The sequence below is a fragment of the Gadus morhua genome, chromosome 12 (genome assembly GCF_902167405.1).
Source record: "Gadus morhua chromosome 12, gadMor3.0, whole genome shotgun sequence".
In the NCBI taxonomy this organism is placed as follows: Eukaryota; Metazoa; Chordata; class Actinopteri; order Gadiformes; family Gadidae; genus Gadus; species Gadus morhua.
Window position 1 is genome coordinate 18,538,501 of NC_044059.1, and position 26,210 is coordinate 18,564,710.

Sequence of the window (26,210 nt, forward strand, 5' to 3'; positions counted from 1 at the left end):
AGAACATAAATATATAAATATAGGGGGCTCATCATTTCTTAGCATATACCATTAGCACATTATATTGGATACTTAAACTAATACAAAGAAAAGCAAGTAAGCATATAAATGACAAGCAGTCTAGAGCTAAATCTTATAGTATAACGGCATTTATTTAACAATCTGCATTTATCATTACCTATATATGTTATTGTTTGTTTGAAATTTGCTTTATTTTATTGAACAACAAAATGTAACAGCATTTTAATGTCTGTGTATTATCATATAAAAGCGTAATAATGCTTTGGTTATGGGGGGACTAGCTGGCAATAGACCCACTGGGCACTACACACCTACCTCAACCGGTGCCCTTGACCTCCATTCCTCACCAATTTATCACTTATCCTGCAGTGTTTATTTCAGTATTTGACATCATACCAGCAAATGTCTGGAAAAAATTAATGTCTGTCGTGTTTTAATGGTTGTGTTCCAGCTACTTCCAGTGCCTTGCTAACAAACGATTTATGGCCTTGGTTTGACAAGAGTATAGTTACCCATTAAGAAACTGCAGCTGCTACAATATGAATGATGACCGCAATGATTTTTTTACGATAAGTTGTGTTTCATCGATTGTTACTTCGGGTTAAAAAGTGTTTCTGTGTGACCTAGATTGCGGTACAATTCAGTTGAAGTCAGCAATGATTTACTTAAGCCTGGACCTTTCCATTTGGTTCATGCATGCGAGTTATGAAATATGGGAAAGGTATGAAATTTGAGAAGGTTGCACATGTCTATTGCCATATAATTGACTGAAAGCTAAACAGTTAAGTTACTACTCTTGTGAGTTTATTATTACTATAAAAGGTATAGAGACAAAAAAAATGAAAATAATATAAATAAATATGTCTACTTGGTTTTCTTTAACATTTCTTTGCAACTTTTAAAATTAATTCATTGGTTTTATCCACTGACTGAAGAAGTTACCACAAAAGCAGACACTGCTACTGCCAAATTAACTTATGCATGCATTATTGTGATGGTTGGGTGACGTCTGGATGTCTCTACCACGCCGAAAAACCAGTTCTGAAGACAGAATCCTTTGTTTTTCACCACTCCCCTTGGCGTACTTTGAACTTTGTTGGAGCAGGTAGTTATGCGTAACAGATCTGAACCTAAGATAACAACATGTCACAGCCCTCAGGGAAAAACGATCTTCAGTGTCTGTGAGGATAGCTAGAGGTGTTGTCAACACAATGAAAAAAGCACAGGCACTTTGTGATTTACTTTGAGTCGTTTAGTCTTTAATACATTTTGCACTGACGAGAACACAAATAGTTAAATGCATAATAACCAGAATCTCGATGCAGTAAAGATTTGCACAGAGGTGTGACAAAGTTATGTTTTATTAAAGGCACTTGTTTCAAAACAAAGTTAAAATTCTTCACAAAAGAAACATCAAGCACACAAATGTTTACCAAATGATATACAAAAACAAAGATGGAAAAAATCCCTTAAAGTACATCTGAATAAATTTGAAATTACTGAAAAAAAATATGCTCTGGCACTCAATACACTTCACACTTGACCAGCAAATAATTGATTATATGAATGCAGAATAAAGTCAGAATACACCCACACCACCTTCTCCAACTCCACATTGTAATTGCCTTGTATATTGCAAGAGAAAGGGAAAGTACTAAATAGTTGATTATACATTTTGTCCATCCTTAAAGCTAATCGACTAAGTCAATGTCTAAATCTGTCCCCGTGTCTGTTGGCAATCTTTCGCAATGTCAGCAATGTGTCAACTATAGCTGGCCTTTCGATTATTTCGCAAATTATCTCTTGTCACTCAGAATAATTTGCAGTTACCAAACCATGATTGGGTTCACCTCTTTCTGCTTCATCTTCCAAACATCTGACGTCCTCCTACCTGATTCAAATTCATCAATGCCTGACAACCTGGTGATTGAGATAATTATTTAGGTAATTCCTGGTATTCAACAGCATCACTATCAAGTTTTTCTGCCAGCATGTTGTACTCTTCTACCTGAACATTCATTTTAGTGTCATTCTCTTTGATATCTGAGCATGTTTGGGGAACTGGGGAGTCAAGCTTCGATGTCAGACTGCCTTCTTTCACCTCATCAATTGATAAGTGCATGTCGGGTTTCATTGCCACGTTTTGTGCTATATTCAACTCTAAGCTAGTCTTCTCTGAGCAAATACCAGTAATGTCCACAGTGTGCTGATATTGTTCTAACATTGTCATGTCATTGAGGGATCCCTTAACTTCTTCTTCAATGCTTTCATCAGCTATTAATTGAGCTGATTCTAACATGCAATCACTGTCACAATCTTCTCTTTGATCATCTGAGACAGTATTCAACTGAGTCCGATTTTGCAGTGATGTTGCCTTTGCATTTACCTCATCAAAATACTCTATTGCATGACCTTTGCACATATTGTCTTCTAAACGTTGATCCAACTGCAATTCAGGCATTGCATTCTCCTCACTGTCGCTAGCCTCCTGTGAATCCTTTTCGGTATCTGTGTCTATCTGGTTTAAGGGAGGCGCAATGATTGCTTTGTCTTCAATGTTTACCCCCTCATCAAGAGCTGAAGCTTGGATTTCGTTAATATTCTCAACAATTTGTCTGCTCTTCGGGTCATTCTCAAATCCTTCTGATTCATCATCTGCACATTCAATGGCACATCTAAAGGCTGTGGAATCATTTGAATTTGGAGGGATGCAAGGTTTACTCTGCACTTTCTCAAGTATAAGCTCATTAGCTTCACTAGTTACTACATGTTCATCAGCTTCTTGATACTGCAATATTTCTTGGTACTTTACAGGCAAACCTAATTCATCTTCTGGAGTAAGCAATAATGTGCTATCTGCCATATCAGCCAAATCCAAGGAACCTTCTATTGGGGACACTTCTGCAACAATCGGTGCATCTTCTGAGAGACTCGGAGAGGGTAATAAGAGCTCTGGTTCTTCTTTGGGGATCCCCATCAACGCTTCTTCGGTAATTGGACTTTGTATAATTGTTAATTGATCACATGGCTCCTCTGGTATTTGGTTTTTCTGTTGGTTGGACATAGTTTCATTCAGTGGGGAACCATGATCAGCATTTTCCTCTCCCAGTGTGTGTGTTTCTGTCTCCTGGAGTATTACATCTGAAAGGGATTCCTGAATGTTTACTTTAAACTCTCCAGACACGGCCATGACAGATGTGGGTGTGACGTGCTGAGTTGACTCTATTACTACTAGACTCACATCATCTTCCAGTGTTTTACGCTCGGATATAGACATTCCTTTAAATTCTAATGAGTCTTCGAGAGGTTCACAGATTTCCGTATTGGAATGAACAGGGTTATCAAGTGGTATTTTTTTCTTTAAATTTGTATCTGAAGACTCAAAAGTTTGCGCTGATTCTTCTGTATCCACTGGCCTGGGAGTGAGCTCATTTTGTAAAGAAATTAACGTTTCTGGTACTGAATGGCTAATGTCAGCTGGACAAACTTCAGCCTCTGCAATCTGCAACTCCCGAGCCCAAAAATTGCCTTCCCCTGACTGCTTAGCACAAGGCACAACTTCCCTACATGACTCCAACATTATCTCTCCTGTATTCCCAACCAAATCAACCCCTACATTATTTTTAAAATTAACTTGCCCCGCTGTACTAATGGTATGTTCTGGCAGAATGCCATTTACACCGACCTTGGCTGCTTTGCTTAATGCCCACTGAGGGGGAGCAGCCTCTTTTACCAAGTTGCCACCTCCTGGCAAATTACCCTGAGATGACACTTGAGATGAACCTGGTGCAATCAGATTCAAGCTTGGACTGCCCTGCATCAGCGTTGTAGGGCTGACAAATTCACCTCTGGTTAAAGTACCCTGGGCTGACACAAGGCTTAACCCTTGTGCCTCCCTTGAACTGAGCTTAGTCTCCACAAGTGTATAGGCCCCACCAGCCCCTGGTGCCATTAGATTCAAGCTTGGGCTGCCCTGCATCAGAATTGTAGGGCTGACTAATTCACCTCTGGGTAAAGTACCCTGGGATGACACAGAGCTTAACCCTTGTGCCTCCCTTGAACTGAGCTTAGTCTCTACAAGTGTATAGGCCCCACCAGCCCCTGGTGCAGTTAGATTCCAGTTTGGATTGCCCTGCATCATTGTAGGGCCAACTAATTCACCACCGGGTAAAGTACCATGAGCTGACAAAGGGCTTAACCCTTGTGCCCCACTTGAACTGATCTTAGCCTCCACAAATGTATAGGCCCCACCAGCCCCTGGTGCGATCATATTCCAGCTTGGACTTCCAGGGCTCCCTGGTAGTGCAAACACTGTGGGGCTGACTGCACTTGATGAGACTACTGAAGAGCCTGCAGAGCCTTTGACATCATTCATCACCATTCCAGGGAGTGGGTTCTGAGATCCATTGACTACAAATACACTCTGTGCCCCAACGGACCCTGTAGCGGACCCAGCAAATAGCATATTCTGAAGCTGGGGTTGGCCCATAGGAATGTATTGCAAAGGCTGCATCATAGGCATGGTCGCATAGTATATAGGTTGCTGTTGGTACATAACCATCTGACCGGGAGGGGAAAAGGGGGCAGACTGAATGTTTTTAACGTTGGTGACTTGAGAGCTAGTGCTAGTTGAGGGTGATTGCTTTTGGGACTGCCGGGAAGTATTTAAGGTGTTCCTTGATGATTTGGAAATATTAACATTACTGGCGGAAGAGATTTTGTTTACTGTAGTCATTTTTACATCGATGGTCTTGTTCCCATGCTCTATTTTTGGCTTTACAATAGGTGTCTCAATGGTACGATTAACCGTTTGTTTGAAATCATGTTCAACTTTGGATGCAGGTGGCTCGGGCATTTTAGGAATGCAGATTTCAGAAAGGGTCTTGAATTTTGCTCCAAGGTCATCAAGGAATTGCAGGTCATCATCAGATTCCACAAGGCTGCCACTGCCCACGGACCCGGCAGGGGATCCCTGGCCCTCATAGTCAAATACCAACAGACTGTCCTTCATTGGGAGAGCACATTGCGCTTTCTGTAATGGAACAAAAGGAAAATATGGTGAGGTAAATCCTTTTTTCAATATCTCTCTCCCTATGCTGAGCTCTATTATGTAGCAATAAAAAAATGTGCCTCTTTTTTTATAACAATATTAGAATATCTCCATTGTATGAACAACAAGTTCAAGTACCTGGGAGTAGTAGTCATCAAGGAAAATGTCAGGAAGGGCTATTTCCTCATACATGTCTGAGGCATGCATTTGTGACCTTGTCATTGTGTGTCCGCTGAATGATGCACTGGCATATCGAAGGTCGAATGGATCACTTGAGGTACCAAAAGCATTGTCCACGTCCATCAAACTCTGGTTTGCATTGTGAGTTCTTGATTCGTAATTTGTTTCATGAGATGCCGTTATTGTTGAGGAGACCATATTGAATTCTTTTGCCTGTATGGCCCCTTTGGTCTTTTGTGACCCCATCATGATTGGGATACTTTGAAGAGGAACCTCCTGTAGATATCATAACAGACCGGTGTCAGTAGATAGATAGGTATAAAGTCAAATCAGAGGGAAATTGAGGGAAACAATTTATTCTCAGAAGTCTAACAGATTGATAATGATTGGGTGCCTGGTAACCTAACAATCTCAAACCCATTCCACAGATTAATTTAAGGTTGTATATTATTAATCTAAGTATTATTATGCTGGCATATATATTTGTTATCAATTAACAGGAAAAAAGAGATACAATGAATTAAAAAATGCTTCTTCCTTCTGCGGAATTGTCTGGAATTTCAAGCTGTCATAGAGCAACTAGTGTAAACTATATTTATGTATTTAAGTGCATTTACCCGTGGCTGAGTTGTGAAACTATTTTCTATATAGGATAAGGTTCAGTTTAACCGGGTTTCGCTCTGGGTAGAAACCGGGTTACCACACTTCTGTGTTTACAAGTCAGATGAGAAACCTGTTTAGGCCAGTAATGGGTTTTCATGTCCTTTCCTGTATGCATTGAAATGCACTGTATGTATTTAAAGTATTCCTTGGCCGGATTGTACAATCAAAGTACATGCTCACCTTGTCATCGCCTTTTCCCTCTGTATGATAGGATATGAGGTGCTCTTTTGCGTCAAATGGTAGGTCGGCAAATTGTTCGGGGAAGATATAGTTTGCGCCACCACACTGGCAGAACAGGAGCAATAAAGGGATGACTGCAAAGAAGACAATTTAATGAGATAATGTTCCAGCAATGTAATTAATTTTAGTTATCTCCAGCTATAAGGACTGTTTTTTTCTAAAGAGCTAACTTTTTAAAGCGCTAACTCTAATAAATATTTATGTTTTTAATGTCTAATAAATCTGTATAAATGTAACTTATGTGGTTTCGGTTTGAGAGAATCATTCAAGAGAAGCTCTCGCTCTCTCTCTCGCTCTCTCTCGCTCTCTCTCGCTCTCTAAGGTTCGCTTGAATTGTGAAAAAAATATTCCCTCCCTACAGCACACTATTGTCTTTCATCGATGAATGTTCCATTTTTCCAGCGGATGTTAAAACAAGCCTCAAATCTCTTTCTGTGTATTGAAAGTTATTCTCCCATGATAAATAGGACAAATGCACTTGGTTCACTCACACAGAAGCAGACACATAACAGAAAGAAGTAGTCCGAGTGCTGGGGCAGAGAGCTGTGTGGATGTGGTCTGGCCAATTCTTTCTGCTGTTTTTGGCACACAATGCTGCGATGGTCCACAGGTGCAGACCTCCAGCTCAAATTCCTCATTGTCAGGGCAGGATAGGCCCTGCTCATCTGCTACCTCCACCTCAAGCTTGTAGACCCCGGGCCAAAGCCACTCATGGGAGTGGAGTGCTGCGGTGGTCTCTGCAGAGAAGGAGAGAACCGACATGAACGATTCAGTAAAGAGCAAAGAGAGGTTAGGGCGTCTTACCTCTTGTGGAAATATCGATCCCAAGAAGGCCCTTTCAATTAGCCTTGTGCCTAGAGATAGTTTTTTTTTTCTTCTCTTTCCAACTTAAAGGCGTTACGTTAGTAAACATTTGCATTGCCACTGTAACCTCAAATTTAAGCAGCCTTGAACTATTTAATTTTGTTGATTCTTGTCTGGCAAGTTTTCTGGCATATTTGCAGAAATGTCCTCTTCCCCTATGGAAGCTTATCCTTAACTATCCATGATGGTCACTTCCCTCACCTTTTTGTAGCCAGAATAAAATCCAACCTCAAATCCTTTGCTGTTACTGCTCCCAAAGGGAATGTTTTTTTCTAATCCTCCTCATTGTCTATTTGAAGATGCTTGGCCAATGGTCCCAGTGTGTCCTCCCACGATCATGCACTATTAAACACTTTGCCGTCAAGAAGGGTCCTACAATATATTATGATTCATGATTACTCATGACTACAGCTGTTCTGTGCACTTTGGAAATCAGACCCTTAACATTTGTCTTGTAGTCAAACATTTTAGCCAGTGCCTCTAAAGTACTGTATCCCTTCCCCCTATAGTAAGAACGCACATGATCTATTTGTGCTTATTTACGTCATATCTTTTGAAATGTCCATACATGCTGTGTATTGACATAGCATGTCAGAGACAAATTAAATTTTTTTTTGCTCTAGGCCAATGTGATATTTAACCGATCTATAAACATTGTCAATGTGTAACAGCCACGCAATCAACTAGTCTTATCTATAAGCCTGATTTCCCACGATAAATTGGTAACATACTGAGACCTGTCCGAACATGTTTTGGCGCCATTCCATTTTCACTTAAAGCATACACTTAAGTGTAGGCTCTGATACCTATGCTGGGTTTCTAGTATAGGTCTTGGTCAGGCTTCTGAGTCACAAATGATTTCATTTCCTAATCATATTCAACCATAAGTTGAATATCCAACCATCAGTGTCTAACTTTATGGAAACTATACAAATATGGTTTTGTAGTATAACATGCAGGGCAAGGGAGTTTTTCTTTGCTCTTCGGAGGAACATGATTAGGGGAGTGCATTGTAAAGCCAATTGAGACCACAACCATGGTTAAAGTGGCAGGACATAATTTACTTGACTTGACTTGAAGTGTACTTACCGTTGATTATTTCAATGTCCCAATCGCCACGCGTTCCTTCAGGGACAATTCTAAAGCTCAGAGGAGCCCCATTGGGCTTCACGTCCTCATCAAAGCCGGTGATGTATACCGTCTTTTCATCAGAGCACACAGAATCTTTTCTGGTTGTCAGCGTAGGGCAGTGGTCATTTGAATCGAACACATGAATAGCTATCGTTCCGGTTGATGTCTTAGATGGGTTGTCTGTAGAATCACAGTTATTATAGTTAATAGTTTTTATTCATTACTTTTAATATGACATACACAATTTTTGCACAATTGATTTTAATCCTAAATCCAAGTTTATGTTACACTGAAAGTACAACTGGTTGAATCTAACAGTCTTTTTGATGTTAGAGGTAGTTAACTATTTTGGCAAGTAAACACCATCTGAACTCTAAAATAATGAGTTAGTTAGTTTGCAGGAAATGTTCACACATTTACTGCACCTATTACAAATCTTGGTATTTGAAACATGATAGTGATACGAGAAATATCATAGAATTAGTTTAGCCTAGCAAATCTTTATTTGAATTAGATGGAAAACACGTTACCTTGGGTCATGCAGAGTATCTTGGCAACGTAGCTTCCATTGACTATAAACTTTGACTCTCTGTCTGGGACTTTGTTGAGTCTGATCTCAGCAGTTTCTCCATCAATTGATACCCAATTGTCTGGATCATAGATTTTGGCATATCTAAAGGAAAGAGTTTTACAGTTGAGTAATATAGGACATTTATTTATTTTTTGTATGTTATGTTTTGTCATTTTCTGTATTTTCTTCAAATTTCTAGTGCTGTCATTCCAAATTGCCATGAGCATCTGTTTGAAATACATTGCTCTTGCAACAATCTGCCGATTAGACTACATCCTTTTTAACATACAGATAGACATAATTCCTTTTGCACATTTATCCATTCCATGTGTACCCCTAGAGATTGGCTTGTGTATTCCAGGGTGAATGCCAAGAGATTTCAAAGATATCAAAGCGAAGGTGAGAATGTAGTTGACTATTAATGGTTACGTTAGAAAGCCTTGAACTTTATCTCTGAGTCTCTGTATGACTGTCACTCTGTCTTTAGATTTTCTATACAATCTTTCATCCGATTGACTTCACACTTGGCGGGTGTGTGGCTGAGGACCCAAGAAAGAGCATTGTCAAGCGTGACGTTTTGATGAGCTGTCCTCGAGAAAGCTGACAGCAGCAATACAGGCGGCCATGCAACAGGCCTGTTCCGAACAGGCATGTTTTGAACAGGCATATTTTGAATGGGCATGGCGATAGTTAATAATGTATCGGGGTTTGGGTCAGGGGGGAGTCATAAATATTTGGCCTGTTAAGCCCTTTGAGACTGTAATGGTGGTTAAGGGCTATACAAATTAAATTGAATTTAATTTAATTCAATTCAATGTTGTGTTTGGAACCACTGCCTTATTGTTATTATGCAGGTATCTTTGTTTGAGTAAAATAAAATAGTGTCCATTACTTCAGTTACTATAGTTAGGTTGCATGTTGACCAAAGGGGCTTTGTCTGCCTTTTGGTAGTTGTTTGGATAAGTGGGGTTAACTTGCCCCCCGTCAACAACTCAGCGCAAGGCCGGTAAGGTCTCCCCCCCCCGTCAACAACTTTAAGAGACCCCCACAGAGATGGAATCATAACTCGAACCCTGCCTATCCTACTTCATCCTGCCCAACAATATGGGCAGGATCTAGACCAAGCTCTCCTAATCGGGTCAGCAATAGCCGTGTGTCAATGCCTAGCCTCTGCGTTTGAATGATAATGAATGAATGGAACATTGCATTTGTATTGTCCTGTTTTGATCAGTGTATATGCCAATGTTGTTATCAATAAAAAATCATCTGCACAAGGCAAGCCGATGCACTTCACCATGTTGATAAGAGAATTAAAATGAGAAGAATTATGGGACAAAAAAATCAAGGGATATTTAGCATAGAAAAATAATTCGCGATTAATCGCGATTAATTAGAGTTAACTATGGCATTAATGCGATTAATCGCGATTAAATATTTTAATCGCTTGACAGCTCTAGTATATATATATATATTAGTGCTGTCAAGCGATTAAAATATTTAATCGCTTATAATAATGCCGTAGTTAACTCGCAAAAAGATTTTTATGCTAAATATCCCTTGATTTCTTTGTCCAATTAATTTTTCTCATTTTAATGCTCTTATCAACATGGAGAAGTGCATCGGCTTGCCTTGTGCAAATGTTTTTTTATTGATAACAACATTGGCATATACTGATCAAAACAGGACGATACAAAAAAATAGCCCATTGTGCAATTAAACGATGAACGTACAAACATACTGCCTTGAACATAGCAGTCAGGCTACTGTTTCTTTTTTTTTTGAGCCAAAGAAAAAAATAATATATAATATATAAATTGCGTTAATCGCGCGATAAAAAAATTAACTCCGTTAAAATTGGTTTGCGTTAATGCCGTTAATAACGCGTTTAACTGAAAGCACTAATATATATATATATATATATATATATATTTTTTTTTTTTTTTTTTTTCTTGCAACAACAAAAAGAAAAGTAAATAAATGGGGGAAAAGTTATTGGCAATGACTGGTAGATGGATAAATTGATTGAAGGAAGTTGCATGTATGAATTTAAATTACCTGACATTTTCAGCATTTTTCCCTGTGTCTGGATCAGTGGCAGGGTACGCTACAATCACTCCGTCCTCTGTCATCAAATTGGGGTCCTCTGACACAGGAACTAGCTTTGTGCTGGGTTTGAAAACGGGGGTCTCAGGCATATTGTTGACGGAGATCTTAACTGGATAGCTCTTTGGTTTTTTCTTTTTGGGCCTAGGTTTTCCCCCAGGTTTGAGCCCTATCCCAACTCCAAGCCCTGGTCCTGGTCCTGGTCCTAGTCCTAGTCCAAGCCCTGGTCCTGGTCCTAGTCCTAGTCCAAGCCCTGGTCCTGGTTTCAGTCCAAGTCCCAAATCAGGATTGAGTCCAATATCTAGTCCTATATCCACACCCAAATCTACATCTAAATCTGCACCTAAGCCCACTCCAGCCCCGGCCCCGGCCCCGGCCCCGGCCCCGGCCCCGGCCCCGGCCCCGGCCCCAGCACCAGCCCCAGCACCAGCCCCAGCACCAGCCCCAGCACCAGCCCCAGCACCAGCAGCAACTGGTCCACCAGCCCCAATCTCCACTGGCACCTCCATAGATACGGCATGAATGCCACTGATGAAAGGGTTCACATTCGAAATATTCAATCCCAGCTCGAGCTTCTGGAGTTCTTCAAAGTCCACAGACTGTACAATAAAAAGGCATAAGAGACAAGCCAATTGAAAAAAGTGTATCAAAACAAGGCAAATTCTACTAGTTAACAAGCACTCATACACTAATACTAGCAATGTGTTGAAACTTAAACTGATTAGATTTGAATTGCTGCATGGTTTGGAATACCTTTATCAGTTTAAGGATACCCTCGTTCGTTTTGTTATCTGTTTCAATTGAGAAGAGGCCATCTTCGTTTCCCTGGATGATATTAAATACCGCCAGCCAGTTGCCTGTGTGCTCCAAATCTTTATCTATGGCTTTGATTCTCATCACAACAACATCAGCAACATTCTCGTCCACTGTACCATCATACTGTGGACAAAAATACGTCATATAGTTACAACATGACAAACAAAATCAAGCATTAGCAGCTAAAGAAATAAAGATACCATACACTAATGTTACATCTAAAATATAATGCTAAAACCAATATAGTAATTGCTATTGTAATAGTAATAAACAGTCTAATTTACTTGAAGGTAATTGAATGTCCTCTTGTAAATAGCAAATTGTTGATTTGCGATTACTTAAAGTGTAGATCAGCTGCCTCAGGGATTTGTGAGGATGTCAGTGTGTGTGTGTGTATATGTATATATCTATCTATGTATATGTGTGTGTATGTATATTTATGGATATTTTTGTATGGATATATATTTATATGTGTATATATATATATATATATATATATATATATATATATATATATATATATGTGTGTGTGTGTGTGTGTGTGTGTGTGTGTGTGTGTGTGTGTGTGTGTGTATATATATATATATATATATATATATATATACACATATGTGTGTATATATGATATAATGCATATATCGGTGCCTCTGACCTCCTCTTGCTCCAATTCGGGCACATTGTCATTGATGTCCAACACCTTGATCTTTACGGATCCTGTCCCTTTATTCCCATCTTTAGCCCCACCCATATCAGTTGCCTCTATAGTGAGTGTATAGAAGTCAATCGTCTGGCAGGGGAAGAGGCACAAGATTAATTATACCAAAATATCTACTTCTCTGCATCATCTCAAAATACCTGTTTCATCAAAGACCAAATAGTTGATTCTGTAGTTTGGTAATTTAGAAAGAAACATGGGGATTCCAGGGACATCTCAACTACCACTTTGCACGAGAGATTACAGATGAAAATTGTGTTATTATAGTAGCCTACTAGAAGCTATCGAACATGCTCGTGGCAAAATATTCCCTGGATACATCTGTAGGAAATGCTGATTGATAGGGGTAACAATAATTGTATCAGTAAAACCACATCTGATAAATTGTAGAAATATGTATAAGAATCTCCTAAAACCCCACCATCTCACGCCACTGAGTCATCAGAGCTACGTTACTTCACCTCTCACAGCTGTGCTGCAGTAAGATTGGACAGAACAATGTTATTGAGTTTTTAACTTCTGTAAGTCTCCTGCACTTACTGGGAGGGGCTCAATTTTAGACATTGCAACTTTTAATAGAGCCCATGATTGCAGCAAAAAATGTAATGTTTTTTTTGACGGCATCGTCAGTCTGATACATCTGCCACTTACCTCTCTGTCCAATGTAGGCTCTTTGACGTATAATTTGCCTGTATGCCTGTCTATATTGAACATATTCCCATGGCCTTTGGGTTCTTGGTTTATTATTGCATAGGCCATTTTAGCATTAACAGTTCCCTCTTCGTCAGCATCTTCACCTTCCACTTGCATGATAAATGTTCCTACAATGAATGGAGGGATGTGTTTGTAAATTATATTATTTGCAGGACACTTGTCAAGTATATATAAAGAGAAGGAAATATTGGACATAGTAAAAAACTGTAAAAATAAACAATCAACAGATTTGAATGATATTGACATGTCACTGGTCAAACTGGTCATTGAGGGGATTCCTAAGCCACTTACTCACATATGCAATTTATCATTTCAAACCGGTTCATTTCCAAATCAAATGAAAATAGCAAAGGTCATTCCACTGTATAAAAATGGGAGCAAACACCTCTTCACAAACTACAGACCTGTCTCACTACTGCCTAAATTTTCAAAAATACTGGAGAAACTATTTAATAGCAGATTAGATTAATCCCTGGAAAGACATAATGTACTCTCAGAGAGTCAATATGCTTTTAGAACTAAAAGATCAACTTCTCAGGCATTAATGGAATCCATTGAAAGAATCACAGACGCAATTGATAATCATCAATAGGCAATTGGCATCTTCATTGACCTCAGAAAAGCTTTTGACACTATCAATCACAATATATTAATTAATAAACTGTAAAAAATTGGTATAAGAGGCATGGCAATAGACTGGATAAAAAGCTATTTGGACAGACGGAAACAGTTTCAAAAGTTCATTACAGTCACTAATAATTTTACCAAAAGAGCGGTAAGGATCATTCACAGGGTCGGCTATCTGGAACATACCAATCCACTATTTCTACAGTCTAAATTATTAAAATTCACAGACATTGTCTCATATCAAACAGCAATAACTATGTACAGGGCTAGGTACCATTTGTTACCATTGAACATTCAAAACTTGTTTAGTGAACGTGAGGGGGGGCATAATTTGAGGAGAGAATTCACTTTCAAAATTCAGATGAGTAATTCCACCATGAAAAGTTTTCGCATTTCCATCACAGGTGTCAAGTTGTGGAACAATCTGAGCGAAGTACATAAGCAATGTCCAAGCATCAATGTTTTTAAAAGAATGTACAAAAATTGAGTGTTCACAGGATATAGTGAACTGCACTAAGAGTCAGTAGGTTTGTGTATGTATGTATAGGTATACTGTGTATACACGCTGTTGTGTCACATTCATACTGTTACTTGTTAAATGTATGTTTTATATATATATATTATGTACATACTTACATGTATATATTTATTTATATAACATAACATTTTTATATTCATTTATTTTTATTATTATTATCATTATTAAACATACAGAGTAAGTAATAAGAGGGGTGGGAGTACATAAGTTTTTACTTCTTCTCACTCGTTTTCGGATATGTTTACATTAATGTTTATTTTTATTTCTTGTTTCTTTTTGCTTTTTATTTTTGCTATTACTATTATTATTTTTGTTTTTTGTTATTCATTCTTGATTGGCTTTATTGTGTAATTGGCAAAATTTGTTCTTTTTGTTTTGTCTACATATTCAAAATAAACATGAAAGAAAGAAAGAATATTCAATTTTTTTTGTCATAAGTGAAACTTCAGCTAGCTTTCTTAATGATGAATGATTGAAGTAGAGTTCAGCTGTACCTTTTTCACTGGATTCTGTGGTGTTGCCTTCATGCAACCTTATAGTTGGCTCATTGTCGTTCACATCCCCAACAATGACCCTCAGTGGGATGTGATCTTCAGCCTCGCTCCCGTTTCTGTACTTGGCTATTCCTAAAAGCTGTAAAATGGCACGTTTATAAATGAAACAATGTAAGCCTGAAGGTAGAGATTAGAAATATGATGATCTAAGGCTTGTTTCTCATGGAAAAATTGATTTAGGCATTGATTGAGCTTCTGTGTGGTTTCTGGTTTCTGGCAGAAATAATAATAATAATTTACTTTTAAAACTAAGTTATTTGTCCAGTTTTTTGCCTTGAATCAGATTTCAGTTAATATTCATATATATTTAAATAATCACAATGTTGTACTTTTCTGAAATTCAGGCTCAGTCTTTTGGTTGATTGATCCCAGTTGAACTTACATTGTAGCACGCTCTTTCCTCTCGGTCCAAGATATCATGGATGCGTACAAAGCCGGTGGCTGCGTCTACAGTGAACCGGTTATAGGGTGGCTTGTCAGCTCCTTCTCCAGTAAGAGAGTATTCCACTTTGTCTCTTACGTCCATGTCTGAGCGGATCTGGTTGACCAAATATTAGCTTTTAGTATATAACAGTATGAACAAGCGGGGGGGGGGGGGGGGGGTAATTCATATTGCTGGAAAAGTAAGTGATCTAAAGTCAGTGAGGAGATTCAGCCAAAGCTGAGCATGTCCATGTATTTACCTTGGCAATATATTCTCTGTTAGTGTAGTCCTTTCCTTCCATAAGCATAGCAGGAGGAAGGATCCACTCCCTCTTCCTCCTTCTTTTTTTACTTGCCTCGGCATTAGTTCCTAGAATCTGGAAGATAATAATACACCACTTTGGATTTACAAGAGTAGTTTAGAATGGGGCGTTTCTAGGTTTCATTATCATCCGGGCTTAACCCAGAGGGAAAATGAAAATGTGCGACACATTTTTTGTATGCTATATTGTGCATGCAATTTTTTTCAGAATGCTTAACCTAAATAAACAAAATACGCAGTTTATTATAGCTTAAATAGCTACCTGACTATTGTGTTGCTTATCCCCTAACATCTAAAGTTCCATTCAAGTTATATCAGAGTCAGTGTTCACGTTAGCCGGCTATAGCAGGACATGGCCGATTGCACGCACACATGGCCGGTATAATAAAATGCCCGCATGTCCGAGAAAAACAAGAAAGAAGATCGCATTTATGTATGAATTAATCAGTATCATATGAAAACCAGTAGCGGTTCCTGGCCGAGCTCACCAGGGAGGCAAACACGAACGTGCATTCATGAACGCGCACAGTGCACCCGCACATGCATACACATGTCGCTCAGTGGCCACGCTATTGAACGCTGTTTGGCTGTCATCACGCGAAATTCACGTCAAAGTTGAAACATTTCAACTCGTGCTTTTCTCTCCAAAACAGGATTAAAACATCTATCGGAAACCGCCTAGCTGAGGAAAAGGTGACGAGGCTGATGCGCATATCGAGCCATGGGCCGGGGTTGAAAGACTTCAACTTTTCGCGAGCAGCGGAGCACTTCCATGCCATGAAGTTGCGCCGAAAGTAACCTGCAAGAATTGCAATTATCGAATTAATTATTTTTTACCCGTTTACCAATTTTGCCCAGAATGACTGTTATTAGGGGTCCAAGCCAACAGGTTGTTAGGGGTCCAAGCCAACAGGTTGGATCCCTATTGTTTTTGTAAGGATTTTTATTCCAGCACCTAAAAGTGTGCCCACAGCCCAAACCGTAAATGGTGCCGACACGCCAATTGCTTGACTAGATCCAGGTCCGTGAGGTGACGGCAGACGACAAAATCCAGACATGCCGGCCACTAGGTGGCGCTATACCAAGGAATACGCGTTTGGGGCTATAACTCCCACACCGAACCTCCCACAGTCCAAAACCTTATACCCACAGATGCACTGGAGTCTGCTGCATCTGTTGGCCCAGGCCATGCCCATTTGCGTCTATGAATATTTTTCGCTAAATCGCGAAAACCGCAAAACTGTTTTTTCCCTACTCCTCCCACATTTCTTGACCAATCGACACCAAACTTTGCACACGACATCTTCAGACGCACGCGCAAAGAAATTATCCGACCTTCGACGACGAAACGGTAGCGTTTTGAATATTGGTTTATGAGCTAAATTAGACGTGGAATAACAAAAATCCAAAGAAATCCAAAATTAGACATCGGATCGAGTCCAAATTTTACACACATGTTGGTGCCAACCTTAATGTCGTCCGTTAAAAAATTCGGAAAATTCCGCCATTAGGGGGCGCAATAAACGAGGGAATTGTATATCTTCTACAGAATTTCGCCGAGAAAACGCTACACTGACTTCTCGCTACTCCTACCACAGTCAAATCCTTTGTATCCACAGGTTCAGGGTAGCGTTTTAAACACATGCTTCGCGTTGTGCCGGCGAAACGCACATTTCTTGTTGCGTTGTGCCGGCGAAATGCACACTTCTTGGACCCCTGCATAACTGCTTGCAGTTCTAGTGTTTTTTACCTAGGCTAATTTAATAAATGGCATTTATTGAAGCAACTTAGTTTGTGTCGTTTGTCGTTTAAATGTGGACTTTTGGTGATTATTTAATTATTAGTGAATAACGTCCGGAAGATATTCCAAATGTCCGATATTCTGGAATACCCTATATAATTTTTTTATAGAATAAAAAAAGTGCATGTGAATGCAAGTGAGACAGACCATACATATATATATATATATATATATATATATATGGATCTGACTGGGGATAGGATAGGTTAATTCCCTTGAGGTGGTAAACAGTCTGGTTATGATTTTAAACATAACCAGACTGGCCAGAGTTTATTCTCTTGCCAGAAGGAAGGACTAGGCTACTTTATTTTGAGATGTCACTGGAATCCCCATGTTTCTTTCTAAATTACCAACTACCATTATTGACTAGAATCATTTCATCATGATTGAATTAATTGAATTAATGCATTCCATAGTTTTTTTACCCAAAGATTATATTCAGGGCTAATTAAATAATATCCGGGGCTTTAGCCCCGAATAATACAGCCTAATGACGCCACTGCTCAAATGCAACAAAAACCATGGAACTTCCGTAACACTTGTTGTGCTCCTTCTGCATTCATTCCTCAGCTTCCTTCTCCTTTTATTTATGATAGATTATTTTAGGCAATGGTTTATCTTAAGAGAACTATCCTTCGGGTTAAGATAATTATATATCATACATGAAATGGACATCATGATGTGATTAATGGGTTAAGATGGCTTTTTTCATGGGTTTACCATGGTTTACAATGCTGGTAAATTTGATGAAAACACAATTTTCAATTAAATTGCATGACGGGAAAATGTAATGCCAAAATTCTGAGGCTGGAAGGCACAGAATTATGGACTCTCTTCCTTGCCGACAGTGAATCAAGCATAGAGACGGAGGAAAACTACTCAGGCAATATTCTGCCTTGGGGTTTCAGACTTTGACAGGTGTTGAAAATTTTAGAACACAGTGTACAACTTTCGCAAACATTCATGATGCTTTGTATTGCCACTCCACATAGTTCCATTTAGCCTGTACAGCCCAATGATTTATAATAAAACACATAATAAACACAGCAAATACTTTTTCGGAAGGTTTTACTGCAATGTCATAGGTTTATTTGTACTCCTAAAAATCAAGGAGTTAACTTTAGTCTTTGTTTTTGGGTTTAGATAAGTTTGATAAAGACAACTCGTATGCAAAGGTTATTAGCTGACTGAGAAAATACTGTTTTCCCAGTCGGAAATTCATCAGTGGGGTTATACCTTTACCCTTTAATGTGAGACTAGAAGTCTGTGACATTATAATATGTAAATCTATGATGGTTCAACTAGTTACTTCAACAACAACTGAAGCAGTATCAGGAAAATGCTTGATATTTTTTTCAATGCAGACAAAAAGTTATGTTCCCTCATCTAGTGGAATTGCCCTTTTTTTGTCTGTTCGTTCAAAATCTATATTTTTCAAATTAAATCACAAACACATTTACTAGTAATCCTTTTCTTAACACAATAGCATCATGGCCATTGACACTTTGTATGTAACTCTAACACCCATGCAATCCCTAATCTCTACCATTATCCTTTAACACCATTGACAATACACAACATTTGCTCTTTCACTGGCTTCATTCCATGTTAAGACGTTTAAGTCTGTGCGTGTGTGTATGTGTGTGTGTGTGTGTGTGCACATGCGTGTCCGTGTGGGCGTGCATGTCTGCATCTTTGTGCTTGTTTGTGCGTGTATGTGTACTTACCACGGCTAGGAATAACAGAAACAGCAAGCCAAACACTCTCGCCATCGTCCTGTGCATAACAACTTAACATCCACCACTCCAGTCCTTCTCTCCGCTGCTTTTAGGTGCAGCGGCTCTGCAGAATCCTGTTTGTGTGTTCTGGGGGATGGTCACAAAGAGTGGCATCTAAACCCTTAAATAAATGTCACCTTAAGTTAAGACACACCTATGTAAACCTTGGCCTCCTCCTTTGAGAGGCTCCAACCACTCCTAACGTACAGCCCCCTAAAGTATTAACCCACCCCGTTCAATCCCCCATCCCCCCCTTCCCACCACTCCCTTCATCGTTCCATGGAACACCCCTGCATGCTTCGAGAAGGTGTGTCGCTGGTGTAACAGGTGCAACGCGATGGCCTCGAGCCATGACACTTTGAGGCTCGGCTCTTTCGATCATCTGCATGATTCAAAATGATATGCCAACAACAAAAAATGTATGTGCAAATCATAGTTTAGAAATCATCTATTATTTATCTGTTAGTATTATGATGTATTTTATGTATTTGCCTTGAAGACAGATGCCTGGATGCACTCTTTTAAAGGTGGACCATTTATGCTTATTTTCATGCAGGCTATCAGACTTTTGCCCTGCAGCTTCATCTATACACAGAGTGAATGAAGTTTAGATCATTTGATACTTGTGTATAATATTTACAATTCAATATTTTTGACGTTGTAGTTAAGGCGACAGGCGTGTGTTGCTTAGGTGGCCGCCTAATTCGTACCGTGCTGTGGGAAACCCTAGAGGAATCCAATGTATGCCGTGGGAACTTGCCTCACGCAGCTCATAAAACCACCACCATTATGTATAGGATGTCTGAATTTCGAAAGGCAGTCTTCTTTTCTTAACTCGGCCCAGCGTTCAAGTTCCAACAAGTTGTGCATACTTGTATAGGTTAAACAGTTTACTGCAGAGGTCAACATGTCTATCAGCTTCTTTTTTTTTTTTGACCACTGCAAAAAATCTTGGAAAGATATTTTTAAACTTGCGTTTACAATACAAACAATACAAAGCTAGTTCCCCAGCACATTCAAACCTTTTAACTCGCGCAAAAACGACTTGACACCAGACAACTCATTGTGTTTGGTTTGGACTCAGAGTGTTGGGTTTTAGCAAAGAATAGGTAGACATAGACATAGAAATAGCAAGGCGATAGATATTAGCATGAATAGATTTCTAAACATTTTTCTCTTCTAAACATTAAAAGTCATACCCAACACCATAGTGTTACTATTCTTGTTTTATTAAGTTTAGTTGTACAGAATAGCAGTAATAATATTAATCCTATGCTGATCTTTTTTTGTTTATTATTTATTGTAATTCATTGTATGATCATACAAAATCCACCATAAGAAAGTGCTATTACAAAAGAATGCATTTCAAGTTAAAACAGGACAAGCTTCCCTGTGGCATCTCGGTCGCTTTACTTTACTCATCCATAAAACGTCTTCTTTACATAACAGCAGTTATGGGAGGAGTAAGCTTGTTTTCATAAAATCTTGGACCTATCAAGAGTCAGCTCTGGAGAAAGTTGTTTGGAGATGTTACCTTTCAGGCATACCCAAAGTGGTGTTGTAGTACCCCCTGGGTCTGAGAAAATGAATTTCAAACGGAACCTTAGTGTTCACTTTTTTAATGTGATTGATGTTAATGATTGTAAATACACAAATGTCAAGTACAACTAATACACCACATAATATAATACTGAATCTATTTTGAAAAATATTGAATAAAATCAAATTTTGCCGTTACAATTAAAAATCGTAATTGTATTCTTTTCTATGCAATTAAATATCCTAATGGCTATATCATACAGATTTTGACGCAAATATTTTCCGAAAGAAATCCATTCAAAAGGTTCCTTTTATAAATACATTTGACACATGCACTGTAAATCGGATATCTCCAGGTTAAACCCACTGGGCATGTATGTGTTAACACAACTGTCATAGTGTAAAGTCTGGAGAATCGGGTGTGTTGCTGATGTGTTGAAGGTGTTTCTATCATGCAACCGGGAGCACAGAGTGTAGTTGCATTGCTCCTTTCTCTTCTTGCCTGTATTAAACTTTCTAAACTATTTCTGCTTTCCACTCTTCTGTTGATATTGTTGATCCGTCTAAATATATGCATTATTGATAGTTCTGGAGCTAATCCGGAGTTCATGTGTGAAAGGCTTATTATTGTATGTTTTGGCACATAATGACCTCGGAGTGAGAGAGAGAGCTCTGGTCTCTTTTATATGAATCAGGGGATTTAGGTTTAATACACTTTTTAGGTTACATAGTATAAATCTATCCCTACAGGAAATTAGTAGGGGACCTACTTATTACAGAACCTGGACAACAAGGACACTTGGCAGTGTCCTTGAGCCCTAGGTCATAACTTTGAGCCGGGCGTGTTGCTGATTATTGATGGAGTTTCTATCTAAGTAAAGCTCCTCTTTTACCAATGCCACCATCCTCCCACACCCTACCCCACCTGTTTTCCCCACTTTATCCCTCTCTCCTCCGAAGATGAACAGACTAGTTACGTCTAACCACGCCACCACCTGCCCCCTTGACCTAATCCTCTCCTCACTCCTCCTGGCCGTCTCGAGCGACATCCTGCTATTTCCCGACGCCCTTATCAACTCCCCCCTCACTTCAGGCCTTGTTCCGGCGTCCTTCAAGACTGCCAGAATATAGCCACTCCTCAAGTAACCGACCCTTGACACCGCCGACATCCAGAACTACATAACGGTATCTCTTCTTTCTTTCCCTTCTAAAACACTGGAACATGCCATCTCTAGCCAACTGTCCTTCTATCTCTCACAAAACAATCTGCTTGACCCTCATCAGTCAGGCTTCTAGACTGCACACTCCAGTGAGACAGCTCTCCTTGTGGTGACTGAATCACTCCGTGCTGCCAGAGCCTCATCCCTCTCATCGGTTCTCATTCTTCTCGACCTGTCCGAGGCGTTCAACACGTGAACCACCAGATCATCCTACCTATCAGGTCAAGTGGAATGGCTCCTTGTCCAAACCCTGCACTCTTGACACTGGTGTCCCTCAAGGCTCTGTACTGGGACCCTTTCTGTTCTCCAAATATACCAGATCCATGGGCTCTGTAATTCCATCACACGGTTTTCCTATCATTACTACGCTGATGGCACTCAGCAATTCATCCTCTTTCACCTCCTCTGACAACACCCTGATTGCAACACGCATCTCAGAATGTCTGGCAGACGTCAGCACTTGGCCGACTGCCCATCACCTGAAGCTTAAGCTCAACAAGACTGAGCTCCTCCTAATGCCAGGGAAAGAGTTCCCTCACATGGACCTACTGGTCACTGTCGAGAACATCGCTGTATCTCCAACACCAACTGCCAGAAACCTCAGTGTGGTACTGGACAATCAGTTGTGCTGTACCGCAAACATCATTAAGGTGGCCCGATCCTGCAGATTTACCCTCTGCAACATCCGCAGTATCCGGCCATTCCTCACGAAGGAAGCAGCTCAACTCCTGTTCTAAGCGCTCGTTATCTCGCTCCTCGACTACTGCAAGCCACTCCTGGCTGGACTCCCTGCCTGCGCGATTAAACCTTTGCAGCGTATCCAGAACGCTGCAGTGCGCCTTGTGTTCAACCTACCTAAATTCTCCCATGTGACCCCCCTCTTCCGGGACCTCCATTGGCTCCCTGTTGTAGCTCGTATCAGATTCAAGATGATGGTACTGGCATACAAGGTGGTCAATGCAGTGGTGAAACGAGCTCCCTGCTGATGTAAGAACTGTAGCTGACCACTTGGAATTACCACATAGGATGCAGAGAGCTTCAACTGGTGTTCCGACTTTAATTCCCTCCTCCTTTCACCACTGGCATTTTAACACCTTCTGACACCATGAAAACTATGAAAATGGACAGAAATACAAATGCCATAGTGCCAGATTTCAGTAAATAATACATAGGAATCATGTTCATATTTTAAACTTGAACAAATACATTTTTAGTAAACTTAAGCTATGAATTGTACCGTTTTTAAACCGCTATGAGTTGCAGCTCTTATTCAAATAAAAATAATGATAGTTTCTCTCAGTTTTAAATAAATGGACCAATCTTTTTACAATGAATACACCATTAGTCTCCTACTACCTCCTTCTGCTTCCAAGGGTCTAAGTTTGAGCTCAGCCTGCTAGCAGCCCGTCTTCCTCACACACACACCTCGCGGTTACAGTCCTTACCCGAGAAATACAATGACGCAAAAAACATGGAGCGAACCACAGTAAAATAACCTTTGACAAGTTTTAACACAGGATGCAACATGTTAATAGTTCGTTGGCATGTTTACCAACTCTGTAGCATCGTGAGCATGTGGTTTTTGCCGAGACAGGAGCAGGAAGTCTAGCGTCTTCGATAACAGGGAGTAACAAAATAAGAGTGGTGCTCGTCAAATAAAAGTACAACAATTAAAGAGGCATAACTTATAGACGAAATTAACTGCAATTTACAAGAACTGCAGAGTCGCTCACAAGCTACCGCAGATCAGTCAAGACTCACCTCTACATAGCCATCCCGTCCCACCCCTCCTTCTTGTTGTATGTTGTACGCCCTGACACTTAATGTACGCAATTACTGTGTTTTCGAATTTAGTTATAGTACTGTTATGGAGCATCTTAGCTACCTTTGTTGCATATAGGGAATGGGTTAACCTAGCGATTATTGGTGCTTTTGCTATGAACATCCTTACTGCACCGACAGTGATATATTTTTTCACCCTCTTATGACAAATGTACTTAAGTCGTTTTGGATAAAAGTGTCTGCTAAATGCCCTAAATATGAATGTAAATGTGTGGCTGCTTCGTTCTTTTCTCTTCTTGCCTGCATTGTTCTTTCCAACGTCTTCCTGCTTTCCACTCATCTGTTGAGTCAAAATAAAGTATTATTCATTCTGTAACCCCGGGAATGGTGCGTTTGCATCATTTCCTGTAGGTCTACAACCCCCATGCTCATCATTTCAGTAGTCTTTTGAAAATAAAATTTGTCTTCCTTTTACTTTATTGATTCAATGTCATGTCATGATTATCTTGTATCACAAAATGTATGTATCAAATTGATATGGCGGAAGCAAAGCAGACATAAACACCCTAGTTGTCCGTCGCATCATTATCGAAACAAAGAAAAATCGAACAGTGGTATTACTTGTCCTGATTATCCTGTTAAACAAAATGTATGCATAAAATTAACATTTGCAATAGATTTTTCTGCGGAAGCAATGCGAACATAAACTTCTGTTGTGCGCAACAAAAATACGTTGTCCTAGTCCAGGGGTCTTCAATTAAAATTGAACAAGGTCCAGTTACTAAAAATTCCTTCTAAGAAAGGTCCGAACCTACCACGTCCTAATAGCCTTCTTTTGTCAAATACAATCAACACGGCATATTACCTTATATTTTCAGATGTATTTATTTTCAATTTCCAAATAGCTTACTTTTAACCATGAAAAACTAGTAAGTCAAAGTAACGCATATTAACATTTAAAGTAAACAAAACAGATACATTAGGCCTGCAATTCAAGTAAACATAAAAAGTGCATAAGGCCTACATGTGAAGTAAGCAGAACAGGAACACTAGGCCTACACTTCAAATAAACACAAAATGCATTAGGCCTACATTTCAAGTAAGCAAAACAGGTACACCAGGCCTACATTTCAAATAAACACAAAAAGAGCATTAGGCCTTCATTTCAAGTAAGCAAAACAGTGTCTCAAGTGGTGTTAGACCCAACAGGTCCTCACAGATCTTTCTTGTCTTGATGAAACAATCGCACATAAACCAAAAGCTGGGCATTATCCGTTACATCTGAAGACTCATCAATGGCTAAGGATGGGGCACTCTGAACAGCCGCATGAAGCTGTGACAGTGCGTCATCTGATAACATTTCAGATTTTCTGGTTGTCGTTGCAGCTCACATTGGGATTTGCTTTATTTTTTCACACAATTCATCCCTTTGTTTACCTTCAAGTAACGTCTCGGCAGCGGCGTTCAAGCACTCCTTCACAACAGTCGTGTCACTGAAAGTTTTTTTATGTTGCCCCACATCCATGCAATCTTAAGTGAGCATTCATTTGCATGTTGCTGGCCTGTAAATGAGTGTGTGAAGACACGCATAGACCTCTCATACTGAGCTCTCAGCTCGGATATTTTCCACGCTCTTACTTCTGGGGATGCTTTTTCCTCCAAGGATCTGTGTTTGGATTCGTAATGCCGTTTAATATTCCCGCTTTTTATCAGCGCCACGGTTTCAACACATAAAAGACCCAACAAAGGTTTTGTACTGCCTTGCGGGAGAATGAACATTTATTGGTCAGTCCATTCATCTTTGAGATGTCTGTTTTCGGGTCAACTTTCCTTATTTTCGAGCAAGCCATTTTCTCATTCCAAATCGCTGTTTCAGTAAACAAAAAAATTGATTGGCTACTTTTTGAGTGACGCAATTACGCACATGCCGTGACAGACGGAGGGAGGGGGGGAGTTCTGTCAGTGCATGATCTTTGCTCTGTGAAGATCATTGATTTTTGCTGTTTTTATGCTGTACTACAGACTATTCTGCCTTTCAATTTGTATTTCAGTGAGAAATGATTTTACTAACATAATCATGCTTTGTATAGTGAAATCATAAAAATAAAAAAAATAAACTTTTCTTTTTTTCTTATAATTTTAAATTGGTCAGTGGTCCAGATAGGACCGTCACTTGGTCCGGACCCGGACCGCGGTCCGCCGTTTGGAGATGCCTGTCCTAGTCCATCCGAAAGAACAGGAGAAGTCAACCTTTTTTTAGAAAATCGAAAAGAACACATCACATATAGCAGCTCAGGCAGTGGTGGACAGTAACAAAGTACAAGTAATTTGTTACTGTACTTAAGTTACTTTTTAGCGTATCAGTACTTTACTTGAGTATCATTATTTTGTCAGACTTTATACTTTTACTGAACTATATTTCGTAGGGGAAAATCTAACTTTTTACTCCACTACATTTCAAAAACCTGTCGTTCCTTTCCTTTTAACGTTCCTTTCCACGAAATCCAGGCATGACCATAGACACAGCTAACCATTGCAGACGTCGCAGAGCCTAAACA

The 26,210-nt window shown here is 39.6% G+C and overlaps 1 protein-coding gene across 1 annotated transcript; it reads right to left on the reverse strand.

The window, feature by feature from the left end:
* Window positions 1-1,258: 1,258 nt before the first annotated feature.
* On the reverse strand, window positions 1,259-19,309 carry LOC115555637 (uncharacterized). The gene is made up of 14 exons (XM_030372610.1): window positions 19,061-19,309; window positions 15,471-15,587; window positions 15,170-15,325; window positions 14,728-14,866; window positions 13,006-13,175; window positions 12,292-12,426; window positions 11,577-11,762; window positions 10,776-11,422; window positions 8,680-8,822; window positions 8,108-8,329; window positions 6,646-6,891; window positions 6,095-6,228; window positions 5,210-5,527; window positions 1,259-5,053 (listed from the first exon to the last, which is right to left on the reverse strand). Exons 1-14 carry the CDS (start codon window positions 19,115-19,117, stop codon window positions 1,958-1,960), a joined length of 5,766 nt encoding a protein of 1,921 aa, XP_030228470.1. The 5' UTR covers window positions 19,118-19,309; the 3' UTR covers window positions 1,259-1,957.
* Between the last annotated feature and the right edge of the window lie 6,901 nt (window positions 19,310-26,210).

Bases quoted from the DNA above. Each gene is read 5' to 3' on its own strand.
- LOC115555637 (XM_030372610.1), bottom strand. From the start codon at position 19,117: ATGCACAGGACGATGGCGAGAGTGTTTGGCTTGCTGTTTCTGTTATTC. The intron at 15,588-19,060 runs GTAAGTACACAT...ATTATCTTCCAG, and splicing joins TTCTGTTATTCCTAGCCGTG to ATTCTAGGAACTAATGCCGA. The intron at 5,054-5,209 runs GTACTTGAACTT...GTTCCATTACAG, and splicing joins TTGATGACTACTACTCCCAG to AAAGCGCAATGTGCTCTCCC.